The following is a 15,916-nucleotide window of genomic DNA, read 5'->3' on the forward strand; positions in this document are numbered from 1 at the left end:
CCTGAATCCTGTCAAACAGGTTTGAGGACCGACAGTAGCTGACACCTGCAACACTCTAATATCTTGTTATCCACCCTTTATTTTCAATTGTACTCACTGAAAGCGGTGCGCGGTGTCACCCTGCACCTCCCCGTTTCCCCTCATTATTTCACGTGACAGCGCAGGCATTGAAAGCAAGAGACCAAGATGCCCGTTGAGACAAAACTTGAGACGACACAATTCTTCCTGGAAACTTTAATTGTTTTGACAACTCCTCACAAGCCAGTGAAGGTCAAGTCCAACAGTGCAGCTGACAGTAATGTACAAGTGCCCTCTCACACTGGCAGGAGGGTGGTGAGGTAAATTCGGTGTTCGATGTCATGAAAAATAAAGGCTTTCTTTTCTTTACATTAACAACGGCTGCTGACTCTCCGACAGGGAAATCAGTTCATATCTACTTAAAGACACGGCCTGTCTGAATACAGTTGTTTGTTTGTCCGAAAAGAGTCTCTTCATGTTCACATATTTCATCAGTTCATAACCAAAGTTTCATGGTTTCATGGTGTCAATCATTAACTCCCCTAGAACAGCGACATTGTGTTGCAGTGATTTTGATGTATTATATTGTAAACACTGTCAAAGTGCTGTGACGATCAGATTCATTTTTTTGAACAGGAGTGCGGTGTAACACAATCAGATCAGGCCTTTTTGTTACAGATCAAATAGCAGAGCGACCCATCGCTCCCAGCAGGTCAAAGCTGTCGTAGTTAATGAATACAAAACAACTCAAGAGAAAGCTGAGCAGGCCAAATCATAAAAGAACTTGTATTGAACTCCACCACATATCTACACACGGAGGGCTGCTTCAGTGCACATTCAACATCTCTGCAATGAGCCTGACATGCTACATATTCAACTATTCCAAAACACTGCAAAGAGTTAACTGATATCGTCATGTGAGGACATTACTGGCAGAGCATAACGTGGAAACACAATATTTACATAACGACAAAAAAGGTTTTAATAAAAATAGCTTATAATTACAATAGTCTATTTTAAACATATAAGTATTCCTTTCACATACTTTTATAGAACATTTGTGTCTCTTTATGTACAATCTTAATTGTCTCGAATCAGAATTGTTCTTCTTTACAATATGAAACATTTTAAGATTCCAGGGATTAAATCCCTGTCCAACACAAATCATCTATTTTAAACAATAGATGTACAAAACATGTACAATGATTTTCGCAGTTTAGTAAAGCTTTAAACTGGAGTCATTTTTAACTATTCTTTAAGCACAATTCACAAACAGTTTTCATAGCTGTTGACAGACAAGTTTCCAACACAAAACTTCTCCACGTGGGGATTCCATATTTTCACTCTTTTAGAAAAATTTTAAGTGGGAAGAAGTAAAGTTAGAGCAACTTAAACAGGAGGAAGAAGAGGGAGATGTCTACACAGTGATTCCTTGTTCAATGGAACCAAAAAAAAAAAAAAAAGCTTATATGAATAGTGACTTTATTTGGGTTTAATTCCTCCCAGCGGTTTTGAAATCCCCTTGTGATTGTGCCTCCAGTTGGGTGTGAGTCCCTGGCGAAGCTTTGCTGGCTTTGGAGCAGCTCTGTGCAGCCTGCACACCTGTGGAGGGGAAGGGGGGGAGGTGAGCTGCAGAACTCCAGACTGACTGGCGCCACCGACAAAACAGAGGCCATGCTTGATCAACAACCCAAAACAAACCAGGTCAAACAACAAGCACACAGCTCCTCGGGCTGTTTGGAAAAGGCTGAGGAGAGGCAGCCGAGGCGCTCACACTGAGACACACACCATACATACTTTTAGTCTTATCCAGGTGTATTTGGATTCAGTGCTATAAATCTGACAGTAAAGCCAGAGCAGCAGCTTGAATGGAACTGAGAGAGACAAAGAGTGAATGAGAGAGTGAGAGAGAGAGAGAGAGAGAGAGAGAGAGAGAGAGAGAGAGGGTGTGTGTGTGTGTAAGACTGAAAGAGAGGACAAGCTGAGGTTTTAACCCTCTCTTCTTCCCAGATTGCTACACTAGTGACAGTTATTGCGCAAAGCACAGCTGCCTCTGAGGTTGCTGCCAATTTCATGTTCTTCAATTATTATTTTCTCTGACATCTCCTGGCCTCCCCAGAGCACTCTTGAGATTGTCAATTTACACCACATACAGGCTACAGTAATCAAGTTAATGGGGATGCTTCAGTGGCCACGCTTCGGGCCTGTGGTGTTTTTCTACTGGCCACATGCGTCTGATTAAAAGGAAAATAATAATAATAACAATAATAATAATAAAAAACATTTCAAATAATGACTCATATTATTTGAAGTCAACTTACCAATGCAGTGCTCATGTCTCAGCGGCATAAAATCGTGTCCTCCGGCTTTTTGACTATTGACGTCCTCTACAAACAGAAGAAAAAAGAAAAAAGAAAAAAAAACATTAAAAACAAACATTTAAAACGTTTATTGCTTCCATGGATGAGAAACATAAATAAATTCAAGGCCCAAACAACCAAGAAATAAATGATATACAGCAGAGCAGCGGAAAATTAGCCCGCTATATCTCCCATAATAAATTCTCTTATAGCCTATTGAATAACAAATTGCTCTTATTGTGCGCAGTGGAGTGGGCTGCAGGCTGAGGTACTTCACCAACCCTGGGGTAAGGTAGGGCCTCTGACACACACTGTCATTATCATGCAAATCATAAAGCCCGCAATCAAGTGCGCAATCTAGCCCACGCCAAATGCATTTTTTACGGATGATTTTCCGAGGCTGCGATAAGACGTGTAAAACATTTAGATGATTCTCTGTGTTTTCTAACACTGAGAGGACAATGACACATAACGGGCATGACGCGCTTTGTCTGAGTCTGACTGGCGGACGGGGAGGTAAACCGGGGTCCCCGGTAAGTTCCGGAGGACACAGAGAATGGAGAAGCGTCCCTGCTGGTTAACGTTTACCTGGTGGTGGTCAGCGTTGAGCACCGTCAGCGGTGTCCGGCTGGGGTTTGAGGCTGGAGGAGGGCAGGTCCCGCTCCGCTGTGGCTGTTGTTTATGGAGAGAAGGGTGCGTCTCCAGGGCCAGCTGCAGGTCCAGGATGTAGTCTATGACATGCTGGAGGATCTCCACTTTGCTGACTTTCTTATCCTGCGGAATGGTGGGAACCAGGCGCTTCAGTCGGCTGTAGCAGTCGTTCATGTCGTACTGCAGGCAGAACAGCTCCTCCTCTTCCATCCTGCACCGGGCGATGTTGAGGCTCTGCTTCGACAGATAGTGCATGGAGAGCTGGCTGCTGGTGGAGGAGGAGTCCTGGGGGCGGACTGGAGTAACAGCCTTCATCTTAGATAACCAACCGCTCAGCGAGAGGCAACAAAAAAAATCGAACAATTACACTACTAGTAGCAAGAGGAATTAGAGATTACCACGGCGCTGTAAACACGGCAAATGCCACTTTAATACAGCCTCAAATTAGCGAGAGAAGAAGATCAACCAAAAGGCGAAATTCTAGTCTGTCAAAACATCCCGTGGAGCCTCACAGTTCCTCTCACTTCAGCACGCTCGGTGTGAAAGGAATGAATAGATTTCCTACATTTATAGAGGAGAGGGGAGGCGCCAAGCCAGCCGGCTGACAGATCAGGGAGAGAAGCTGGTCAATCACCGGCAGCCCGCTGCCCACCGACCCGACAACGGAGCCGAGAAAAAGGCGTGTCTCATTCTGTGTGCGCTGCGGTGGGCTGCCTGTCTGTAGGAGAGGTGTGTGTGTGTGTGTGTGTGTGTGTGTGTGTGTGTGTGTGTGTGTGTGTGAGTGTGTGTGAGAGAGAGACAGAGAGAGAGAGAGAGAGAGAGAGATGGGAAAAGAGCGACAGAAAGAGAGAGAAAGAGAGAAAGAGAGAGAGAGAGAGAGAGAGAGAGAGAGACGATCTCGAAGGTTTTCTGATTGATCCAGTCACAGGTGATGGTACATTTGCCAATTCACCTCGCTGATTAGCGTCTGACTGCGTCCTTAGTGCTGTAGTCACTGACGCGTAATTGCGCAGAGCCTCGCTCGTTGCCTACTGGTCCCAGCAGTGACAGATGATCCCGAGCCGAACCACCTGCGTAGAGGAAAAACCCTGCCTTACCTCACTTTGGAAACTGAAAATCAAAACTCCACCCGGCAGCAGTGAAAACCATTTAACTCATTATTAAACAAACCAAAATTAGATATGATATCACCAAAAATAATATTCCTAAGTAGCTGCATCGATATAATTCTCATCATCTCTGATTGACTAAATTGTGATTATGTTTTCATGTAACATTTTCACTTCCTCAGCCCTGACTGCGCGGCTGCAGCTGTAGGGGACCCGGGACAGGGCAATTTGGCAGGGCCTCCTTGCCATTCCTTCCCCCGCTGTGTGTTATTATGCCTCATACATTCCTCCGCTCTTCGGGCCGTGTTGCCGCTCCGCTCACTCCCTCACAGCCGCATACTGAAGCCGCCCCGCCGGGCAGACTGCCTGGCGCCACACATCAGGAGCTCATCCATTCACACCCAGCTCCTCTCCTCTCCTCTCCTCTCTTTCTTTCTTTCTTTCTTTCTTTCTTTCTTTCTTTCTTTCTTTCTTTCTTTCTTTCTTTCTTTTCATGCAAGTTGCTTGGCAACATAGACGCCACTCTCAGCTTCGGTTCAGCCACAATCCTTTCCATCTCAGATGCATATGGGGGCCCTGAGGTCTGAGTGCAGCAGGGATGACACCCACCTCAGTGGCTCTTTGGAGGTTTAATGTCCCAAACTTTATGGGAACCACCACAGTCTCCTCTGTCATGAATACTGAAAGGCTTAAATGGCTGTAAATGGGTATTTTCCTCTCCTCTCTCTCTTCTCGTGTTCCTCCCTCTGTCTCTCTCTATCTCTCTGTTTTCTGTTGCCATGGGAAGTGACTGTTCTGCTCAATAATGTGTGCAACAATGTTTGGTTCAGGGACAACTTCAAAGAGGTCAGTGGTATGAATCTTTGATGCTAGCCTTTCCATTAGCAACACAGTGCATGAACTCTCGCCCATGACAAGCAGATGACGGATGAGGTCTGAGAAAAACACTGTCCATTTAGCCTTAGCAATGACTCACAAATGCTACCACTTTGACCATTTATGTCCATAATAAAACTAGTTTTTGGCTTCCTTACTGAAAGCTACTGGGATAAAACAAAACAAAACAAAAAAAAAAAACTGCTGCCTAGAATAGTTTTTCCATATAAAATAATTCATCTGAAGTTTCGACAGAAATGGTGATTACAATTTTGTGAACAGATCAAAGACGATGTGAAACTAAACTGAGACATTCAAATGCCATTCGCTCCGAAATGTATCAGCAGTTGGTTGTATGTGACTCTAATGTATTTTTCCACCAAAGAAGAGTTTTCCTGCATTTTTCTTGTTGGACATTAAGTTCAGATAGAACTGCATCTCTAAGTGTGAAGGCCTGGGGTCAGTTTCACAAAGATATTTTAGACTGGTCTGACAGTGTTGGTTCAGTCTTAATGTTGCTCATAGATTAGTGTAATGCAAGTAAGACCAAAATAAGGACTTGACTCATTTTAAGCCAAAAGCATTAGACACCTTACCCCTCGGCTAACCAAGCCTAACATCAATAATACCATGGTAACAATTAATGACACCTGAGCTGACCAGTGTGAATTTAAACTAGGCGCGCTTTGACTTTGTGCTCAGTAACTTTGTTATATTCTATTCTTGTCTGTCTTCAGCCTGGCACCAAGTCAGTCATGTGTAGTCCTCATATTAAACACATGCAATCATTCATAGCTTGGGAAAGGGGAAACATGAGTGTGCATTATCTCTTTGCCCTTCTGTCGTTGAGTTTGCTTTCTCACGCTTCCTCTGCATGTACTTCTCTAATTGTGGCCCTTTTGGTTCTACTTCCCCAAAGGTTTATAGCAGTGCTGGCTGGGGACTGGAGGTTGGTAACCAGAGACTCATTAGCCTACTAGATAAGCCTGATAGGTGAACCTTTGTGTTTGTTGTGGCTACACAGTGTGGAGACAGAGAAGAGGCTACTTACTCAATCTGTCTGCTTTTTCTGACAAAGCTACAAGAGTGTAGTTCAGGAGAGAACCCGAGAGTTGGTGCATCAAGTATTGCATTAGTTGTATTTCAACTAAACTCTCTTGTGGTAGGCCAACAGTGTTACAACCATACTCAAAGTGGAAATTGCATGAAGGCCACATCTGTGCAAGAGGTTTCCCTGAATTGTGGTTGAAATTGCAGAAGTGGCCGAACACCTCTTGTTCCCTCATGGTATTAACACAAAATAAGTTCACTTCAGTGAGCATTTTATCAGGTAACCAGCTTTAACTACCTCCTTTTCTTTTAAACACATTGGATTTATGTTAAGGTTCAAGGGATTTGTTTGCACTGTAAGGATGACAGTTGGGTTTTTGAGCAGTAAAACGATTTAGTCCAAAATGGAAAAGATACAAATAAAAAAATACAAAAAAACCATGATATAAAAAAGAAAAAGGTTAATGCAAAAACACATTTCTGAACCATTTTTAAACAAGGCTTTGTAGAATTCAACGTAGAGTTTAAAAACAACATTGAACTCCATTAGCTAAGAAGGTTGAAGATCGACTCATCAGCCAGTATTTTTGATCCCAGCGTTCACACCTACACATCTTGTATCCAGAACTAGATTTGTCTGTCTCCTCCACTCAGACTAGTTTCAGGTTACATCTCTGTTTATCCAGAGTCATAGAAAATATTAACCACTTGTGTGAAGTCCTGAGTAATGGCTACCACCACGACCTTGACTTTTGACCTTTGACATCAAGTCTAATCAGTTCATCTTTGAGTCCAAGTGAATATTTTTGCAAAATTTGAAATTTGATTAGACATTCTGTTGAGGCGTTACTTAGGTATCGTATCAAGAAAGCTTGAAAAAACCACAAAGCACCATTCCATTTTATTTGAAACAGAACCCTGCATTATTATCATGTTTGCCAAAACCACATGTGTACACTCACTCAGTCCAGAACATGTATAGCAAAACAGAATAACTACAAAATAAACTTGTACTGACAATATGTCAACATTTTAACAAGCAAAGAAAAGCAGCAAATTATTTTTTGGCCTGACCATTGTGCATTATTTCAAGTGCAGGCGATTTCATAAATGCAAGGGAAACAATAATATTTCATTTTGAGGGTTCAGTCCTGTCCAACAGGCCTTTTCATAGCATGTATTTTGACTTTTCATACACCCTTTTTACAGCATGATTAATGCGTATATATTGGTTTTCTAAATGCAGATATACCTGCTGTAAAAGGTGACTGACTCCTTTCACATTTCCAGTAGTCGAGTGTTTCTTTCCGTTTAGACTGACGGTGAGATATTAGTCATCGTGTGTCGTCTGTGAGTTGATGCTCCCCTCAGTGTTGGAGCTTCTGCCAGTAAATGTGTGTTTTTAAAACTTTTTTCTCTTGCAGCCCTGAGTGCAGCACATTCCCAGCGGGCCTTCACGACGGCTAGCTGCTACTTAGCAAGGTTAACATCGCCGTGCTGCGTGTAGCCCATAGACTGTGTGGGGCAGGTGACAGGTGTGTTTTACAGTGTTTGTGTGGACCAAAAGCTGTGACTGCATGGAAAAATTACATCACTGCTGATCAGAGCTGAAGCCAATAAATACCCATGACTGCTACAGAGTCATGAATGCCGATTGTACCCTTTCACAGTGAAGACAAAGGCCACATGTTACCGGGTGTTCGTGGGCTTTTTTGTCCAGTGTGAAAGCTGCTATAGCAGGAAAAGCGCAGGTGTTTCTAATGACATCATCAGTGCCCAGTAAGACAAGACAGTGTGACAGTGAGCCAGCACGCACAATCCCAGGACCCTGAAACCGAAGCAGCTAAATGCTATTCAGCCATTGGTTTTCCTGCTCTGACATGTAAACTGTCTTCTGTGAAAAAGGCCTGTCCAAAGAAAACACTACAAACCATTTCATTGTAGTGAAAACTAATATAGGACTATAATGTTACAGCTGCGTTTATCGACACACATGACAAATCTATTTGGAGAAATATGTTACCGGATTAAATTTCAGTGTGACAAACATTATATTGCCATCCTAGTGTTTCCCTACTAGTTTTAAACTATTTCTTATTTTTCCTAGACATTGGAGAATTTTGTAAATGTGTACATTTTAGATTAGTTAATTAAAAAGTTTATTATCTTTTTACATTTATTTGAAGTTGTTGGCATCACTAATGCATCAGAAAATATTAATGTATGTGTGGCCTGAATATTGTGATTAAAATACTTGTTTGGAAATGTGCATCACTTCACTTTGGGGTCCCGTACGCAAATGTAACATATGTCCATATATTGAATTTCCATATATGAAATACATATTTTTATTTTATATGTACATATATGTAAAAAATTATATATGAAACCTATTAGAAATTGGAACAATTAAATTGACATATATATCTAGCCTGTACAAATACATACATTTATGTATGTATAATTATATTGTAGACAGTTACATACATATATATCCATCCAACAGCTTGTCAGTGTATGTTGATATTTTACAGTAGGTTCTGAGACCACTTTCCCAGAATGTGAAGATAGAAATGTTTAAAATGCACGAGGAAAACATATATACACATTTTTTAACACGCATGTTGTTTCACTAAAAAAATGTATAATGTTAATACATGTTAACACGTACTTTTTACAGAGAAAACATGTGTTCTATGTAGAAATTCATCATATGGAAATGTTAAATATTTGTATATACATACAAATTTTACTATGGGTATTTCATATATGTTATAAACTTATATCTTCATATATCCAGAGGATGTATATGTGTGATAGTAATATATCTCCTTACAGGTGACATATATGACAACATCAATCTTGATATAGTGACAAATATGATATATATTACATTTCTGTCTGGGGTGTATAATTGTAAAATAATGACTAAGTATTGAGGAAGTACCCAGCAACTGCGCTGGAGAGTGTGTCTCTTCACTTGCACAAACATGTCAGGTAATAGTGTGGTAATCATGAAGTAATGAGGGACCATTTGGTAACTACTCAGTGTAATGAGGGTGCAAGAAAACAGTAATGTGAGGTAAAGAGGTAACCACTGTGTGTGATGCATCACTTTGCTTGAGTTGACACAAAAAAGGACGGTAATGGGGTAATGAGGTAATGAGGGACTCCTTGGTAACTCAGTAGGATGTATAACTTTACTTTACCGTGCACAAAAAGAGTGTGTTTAAGTGATCAGTGTGCATGAGTAGTTGCTGTTCTGTGCCACTCAGTGTTGGGTGCAGAGTTAATGAGGAATGATTAATGAAGAAAGTGGTTGGTATATATACTTATAAATAACCCATCAACTATCAGGTTGTTCCTTAATGGTTCCTCACTCATTCTTTAAAGTAACTACGCACAGTTTTATGTATTGTATGGTGAACTGTTACCCTGACAGTCCTCACATGTCAGCTCACATTCTCAGAAACTTTCACTACACTCATGACCTTTAAACTGCCACCAGCTGTGCAGGCTGGTTGTCTGGTTGTGGTTTGTGACATGTGACAGAAAGGTCTTCACCCAACAGAGTAGTCCAGACTAGAACTTAAAATACCCCAACAGGTGGATTGGCTTTTTGTTATTCTGTCTGGCTGCTACAAAATACACAACAGTGCTTAATCCCTCTAAGTATACAGCATCTAACACTCGAGGGCACAGTTTTAACCATGTACAGTATCAGGTGAAGGAGAGCTGCTGGTGTCTTCTGCTGATGTCTTCTGAAGCCAGATCTGACTGAACTGGCTGGCTCAGCTGGAGCTGTGATGCCTGGTGCCACACTTTTTTTTTTTTCTTCCTCTTCTCTCCAGGTGACACATTTTACACAACATGCCTCATTCCCTGACGGCCTCCCAGCTAAACTCAACAGCTCTCTCTGTGTCATTTACACAGGTGCATTCACTGTTTACATTGTGCAACCTGAGTAACCATCCACACACACACACACACACACACACACACACACACACACACACACACACACACACCTACTTGCAAACACTCATTCGAGTGCATCATGAGAGATATAAGTCACATTAAAGAGAAAACCAGAATGAGTGAAAGCTGCAGCAGCTCAATCAACCTGTTTTTGTGTTTTCACAAAAAGAAAAGATGAGATGAGAATAAAAATAGAGTAAAAAAGAAAGAAACTAAACTCTAGATAACTCTCTCCACAGACAGGTATACACATGCCAGTCCGCCTGTGGGGTTTGTGTTTAGTAGCCATGATCTATTCTCATATTAACTGTGTTAAATGTGGGATCTGTGTTCTGGGCCACACTCATTTAGGTCACAAGCAGTTTAGTCAAGTCTAAAAATGTAATTCACTGATTTCTTGTTGTAGCCACTGGGAGTTTTTCATAATTCCCCCAGCTGCTACTTTCACTTCCCCATTTTCCCACCATATAGTCACATCAAATACTCCTGACCTGGTGGTTTGGATGCCTGCTTGGTTTTGCCCTGACCTGTTTGTACACCCAACAACATGTAGGTGCAGACACATATTTTAATATGTGTGTGTGTGTGTGTGTGTGTGTGTGTGTGTGTGTGTGTGTGTGTGCGTGCGTGTGTGCGTGTGTGTGTGTATGTGTGTGTGTGTGTGTGCATGCGTGCATGCGTGTGTGTGTGTGACAGCAGGTGCACCTGTGTTGCGTCCAGTCGTACAGCTGCTGTCCTGCTTGTTGTCTCTTCGAGTTCTTCCAGGTTAGGCTTTGTTACAACATGTCATTATCCTGCTTTGTTAAAAAATATTTGGGTCATACGTTTCCCAGAGTCAACTGAACACTCGTTTCCTTTGCTGATGTTGTAAGTTTTGTGACAAAATGTTGAGTGAGTCAAAAAGAGACAGAGGGGACATGTACTACACACTGGTGGCTCCCAAACCATGTTTTCAAGCTGCCCCTCCATGAAATAAGAGTTTGTGACATTTGTATCTGATTATCAAATTAACTAATTACCACTTAAAACTGACCTATAAATCATTAGTTAATTAATAAAACACAAAGTATCATCTTTTTTTCTTCTTACAAACGCTGAACCATATTAAATGGCAACATAATAAATATTTATTGCTTTAAAAATAATACATAGTATAAGATGTGAATAAACAGTCTGTGTTTAGTATATACAGTATATCACTGTACCTCTGGCCTTGAGCTATCTCAGCACGTTTCACTGAGACCAGATCAGTCAAACAGCGAGCAGAGAGACCTGCTCCACCAGCGCTCCCCCGGGATGTTGAATTCACAGGAGTGGGAAGGAGAAGGAATGGAAACAAGAAAAGAGACTAAATCCTCAGTGAGGGATCCAGAGAAAAGACTGATGACAAAACCAGTGTCAGAGTTAATGAGGAACTCGACCCTGTGACCTGCAGGGTCATTATGTTGTCCATGCTGCAGCATGGTGACGGATCACAGCCCTCATGTTGCTGCTTAGCACAACAGACTGTTGGGCCTGAAAAGGCAGTAACTGATGGACAGATTGATTGATATGCTGATTGATTTCTTTGGACAGCTAATTAGTTGACATGAGGGACTGCTGATTTTAATAATGTGATGACATTTTTTTTTAATTTATTGCTCGAATTTTATATAAACTCTCACTGCGAACTTTATTAGGAACACTATATTTACCCTGAGTAGGGCCTCCCGTTGGTCAGTTCTTCGTGGCTTGGATTTCACAAGATGCTGGAAACTTTCCTTTGAGATTCTGCTCCATGTTGCATCATTTCTGAAGATTTGTCAGCTGCACATTCAGGCTGCAAATCTCTCATTCTACCACATCCCAAATGAAACCAGATTGAGACTCTAGCTTTGTGACATGGAGCATCATCCTGCTGGAAGTAGTCGTTAGAAGATGGTGAACTGTGGCTGTAAAGGGATGAACATGGTCAGCAACAACATAGACTGTAGCATTCAAATGATGATTGATTGGTATTAAGGGGCACAAAGTGCCAAGAAAACATTCCCCACACCATTACAACACCACCACCAGCCTGGACTGTTGACACAAGGCGTGTTGGGTCGAAGGATTCATGATGTTGATGTTGAAACTCGCAAGAGTTCAGCAGTTTCAGAAACACTTAAACCACAGTCAAATATCACATTTCCCCCACTCTGAAGTTTGATCATTTCAATTGAACATTAACTGAAGCTCCTGACCTGTATCTGCTTGATTTTATGCATTGCTCTGCTGCCACATGATTGGCTGATTGGATAAGCAGTTGTTCAGATGTTCCTAATAAAGTGCTTGGTGTGTGTATTTCTAGTCTCCATATCTAGTATCCATATCAGTATATTTTGATATAAAAACATGTTTTTCCTGTTTAGTTTTTGCTCTGGAATGTAGAAATTCCAATGCCGACCCTTGGCCCCTTTTCATTAAGAAAAGTTCCCATACACAGCCTCATACTTTACGCACGCTTTTCTTTCCTGGATAAAAACCCTCCCTTTCTTTTTCACCCTGTTCTTCCTGGAAGCCTCCCACCCCCTCTAAACTTTTTTTTTCTTGGAGGGACTTTAAGGAGGAATGTCATTCAACCATGCACCCCCAAATCTCTGCTGCAAACATGTTCTCACTGATTCTCTCAAAGAATTAATTGCTCCAAATAATCTCACCATCTGGTTGCTGAGGTCCATACCTACAAGGCTGCTTGCATTGCAGAGGTTGGAACACCATTCAGACGCCCAGAGAGCTGCTGTGGTGCACAGAGAGAGAGACAGAGAGAGAGACAGAGAGAGAGAGAGAGAGAGAGAGACAGAGAGAGACAGAGAGAGAGACAGAGAGAGAGAGAGAGAGAGAGACAGAGAGAGAGAAAGACAGAGAGAGACAGAGAGAGAGAGACAGAGAGAGAGAGAGCGAGAGAGGGAGGGAGAGGGAGAGAGAGAGAGAGAGAGGGAGAGAGAGGGAGAGCGAGAGAGGGAGGGAGAGCGAGAGAGAGAGAGGCGGTGAGGCTTGCCAGGAGGCTGAGAAGAGGAGGGAATGACAAAGACCACCATCTGCTCCTTGTCTTTCTTGTCGGCGACCCTGGACGCCAGCAGAGACCCTGCATCACTATGATCCAACTGCATACCACTGACTGGAATGTTATTGAAAGAGAGGATAGGGAGAAGGAGGAGAAGAGGAAAGAAAGAAAGAAAGAAAGAAAGAAAGAAAGAAAGAAAGAAAGAAAGAAAGAAAGAAAGAAAGAAAGAAAGAAAGAAAGAAAGAAAGAAAGGAAGAAATAAAGAAAGAAATAAAGAAAGAAAGAACAGCATCTGGAGAGCATGAGAATCTTGCTTCTCTTATAATATTTCCTTTTTCTTCCTCTCACAGTGTGTCTTTCCTCCTTGTTTGCATACCATTAAACCGTCATTCAAATGCTACACAAACTTTTGAATTGTTGCAAAGGATAAAATGCAAATCAAGTGCGATTTCAGCAGCTAGGTTGAAGGTTGAATCTCTCCTAATGTCAGAAGAATACACATCCAGAAACACAATGACAGTGTGTCTCTGACAGCTGAGCCGGAAGTATTCATTGAGCTGATTACTGATCCCAACCCAACATTATTATTTATCAAAGCAAAGCTATGTAACATTTCAATTTACAAAAAGTAAAAGCAACAAAAGTTCAATTCAAGCTGTAAAAACAATGTACCAAACCCACAGTTGCATTAGTTTTAACCACTAAAATCTACTTTTTCATAAATGGTTGGGTAAAACCACTTTCCCAATGTGCTGGCAGAGAGAAACCATCATATCTGTGCCCCCAAGCAACAAGGTGTGAACAAAGGTTCCTACGTTAATGACACCGATGACACACTGTACAGCAGTGGGTGACAGCCACCACCACAACACAGAAACAGAACAAAAAGTGAGCTGAACACAGCAAACATGTTGAAGGACATGAGAGCGCCATTACCATGCAGAGCACTTAATGATTTCGAAAGTACAACGGACAGAGTAAGGTTGGCAGAGGGTCATCAGGCCAAAAAGAAAGTGACGAATGGCAGAGCAGGACAGGAACAGCCCTCGGTCCAAGCAAAAGCCGGGTTTCTGTGCAGACTTAAAGATGGCAGCTGCCTTACTTGACTGGTGACATAACTTCTAACTCTGGTTTCTACTATGCACTGGTGACTGTGTTGTAGTGGCAGTTCGATATTGGAATTACATTTTGCTGTCACAGGTGTCTGAATGATACAAAGTAAACTAAGACTCAGGCGCAGAAAACCTCAAAGTGACTGGAAGTCATTCATTTTCTATGTGAGCCAGTGTCTCTTAGCGGCAAACAGCGACATGCCCGTTGGCGGTGTGTCTTGAGTGATGTAGGCGTCAGAAAAATTTGAAATCCAGGCAACTTTAATGTGACGAAAGTGCGACTCGGTTCGGCAGCAAACAATCAGAATGTAGATCATGCTCACTTTTGGTTCCCAAGCGACGTGTTTACGACGTGTCCCTGTTTGCCCACAGAGACTTGAATAAAGAAACGATGCTTGTCCCCCTCTGTTTTTGGTCCAAACATACAGAAGTAACAAAAACGACCTTATAGTCCAGCATGACCGGGGTAATTTTCGTCATGTCACCGTTAATAGTAACTGCATTTACTGCCAGACACATCCCAGTCATTTGATGAATTATGTAAGTCACTTTTATGGCCACTTGTTTGCTCATTATCTCCTCACTTTGGAGCCTAGTTTGCAAACAACAGCTAAGTTCCTGACTATCGGCCCTAACAGCTACATTTTAACACAAAACTGCACTGGGGTCAGATGATTTTCAATGGTAAATAGAAACTGACTCAACAGGGGTAGACGGCATGATTGTTGGTTTGTATTGAGATAATGATTTTGGTTGATGATTTTCAGAGCCCAAGAGAATTTAATGTGCCTGTGTCATGTAATTACAACTCATGGCTGCAGAGGTCGCTGTAGCTGCGGCTCCGAAAAAGTTACAGATTTAAGTAAAATTGAAATTATATAAATTAAATTTTTGTTAAGAAATTGTTATATACTGTATATCCTTGGTGTTTGTTTTAACTTGTGTACTTATTTGGTCCCGCATGGTGAAAATAGTTACAGACATGTCAACAAACAGTTGGCTGCAGATGCACAACCACAGGTAGTTAAACCACCTAAAATCCAACATTAAAGGGATAGTTCAGGTTTTATGATGTGGAGTTGTGGGAGATATTGTGGCTGATACAGAGGCTGCCATTCACAAAAACAAGTTTTAGCTACTTTTAAAAAAAACTCCACAGAAAAAGGAAAATATCAGTTGAAGTGAACGACATTTTATCAACCGTTGAACTATTACTAAACACAAGCGCAACTACAGTGAGCTAAGCATAAGCAAAACCCAGCAGGTGAAATGATACCAGGAAGTCTCGCCACTGGCTCTCACAGAGGACACACTAAGCTGGTGGAAATCACATGAGCAGGTCTGTCCTATCCTGGCCAAGGTACAAGCTTCTCAGCTGAAGTCTTCTCTGTGGCTGGAAACGTGGTCACAGCACAAAGGAGCACTCTGACCTGAGCAGGAACACTGACAGGCCAGCAGCAAGCAGTAGCACATTTGATTTAAGAATACATGTTTTATTTTATTTTATTTCAATTTAATTTACTTTCAAATTCCCCATTTGCCGATGAGGCTGTATAACTTTTTTTTGTACGAGTTATCATTGTTCAAAGTAGCTGTAATCTAAGTCCACACACATTTGCATTCAGTTAAGTTGGACTAGACTCCAATACAAGCAGTTCAGTTTGTCAGGTGCATGCAGCATTTATGACAGGTTTTTATGACGGGGTTGGTCAGTCTGTCTGCTTGACAATCCCATTT

The 15,916-nt window shown here is 41.7% G+C and overlaps 1 protein-coding gene across 1 annotated transcript; it reads right to left on the bottom strand.

Annotated features, from left to right (window-relative positions):
• Positions 1 to 219: 219 nt before the first annotated feature.
• id4 (inhibitor of DNA binding 4) lies at positions 220 to 3,689 on the bottom strand. Its single transcript, XM_056381800.1, has 3 exons — positions 2,967 to 3,689; positions 2,340 to 2,405; positions 220 to 1,620 (listed from the first exon to the last, which is right to left on the bottom strand). Exons 1-2 carry the CDS (start codon positions 3,342 to 3,344, stop codon positions 2,358 to 2,360), a joined length of 426 nt encoding a protein of 141 aa, XP_056237775.1. The 5' UTR covers positions 3,345 to 3,689; the 3' UTR covers positions 220 to 1,620; positions 2,340 to 2,357.
• Positions 3,690 to 15,916: the final 12,227 nt, after the last annotated feature.

Source organism: Seriola aureovittata, chromosome 7 (genome assembly GCF_021018895.1).
Source record: "Seriola aureovittata isolate HTS-2021-v1 ecotype China chromosome 7, ASM2101889v1, whole genome shotgun sequence".
Lineage (NCBI taxonomy): Eukaryota > Metazoa > Chordata > Actinopteri > Carangiformes > Carangidae > Seriola > Seriola aureovittata.

Excerpts from the sequence above, each read along its gene's own strand:
- id4 (XM_056381800.1), bottom strand. The coding sequence starts at position 3,344 with ATGAAGGCTGTTACTCCAGTCCGCCCCCAGGACTCCTCCTCCACCAGC. Across the intron at positions 2,406-2,966 it reads TCAACGCTGACCACCACCAG|AGGACGTCAATAGTCAAAAA; the intron begins GTAAACGTTAAC and ends TTCTGTTTGTAG.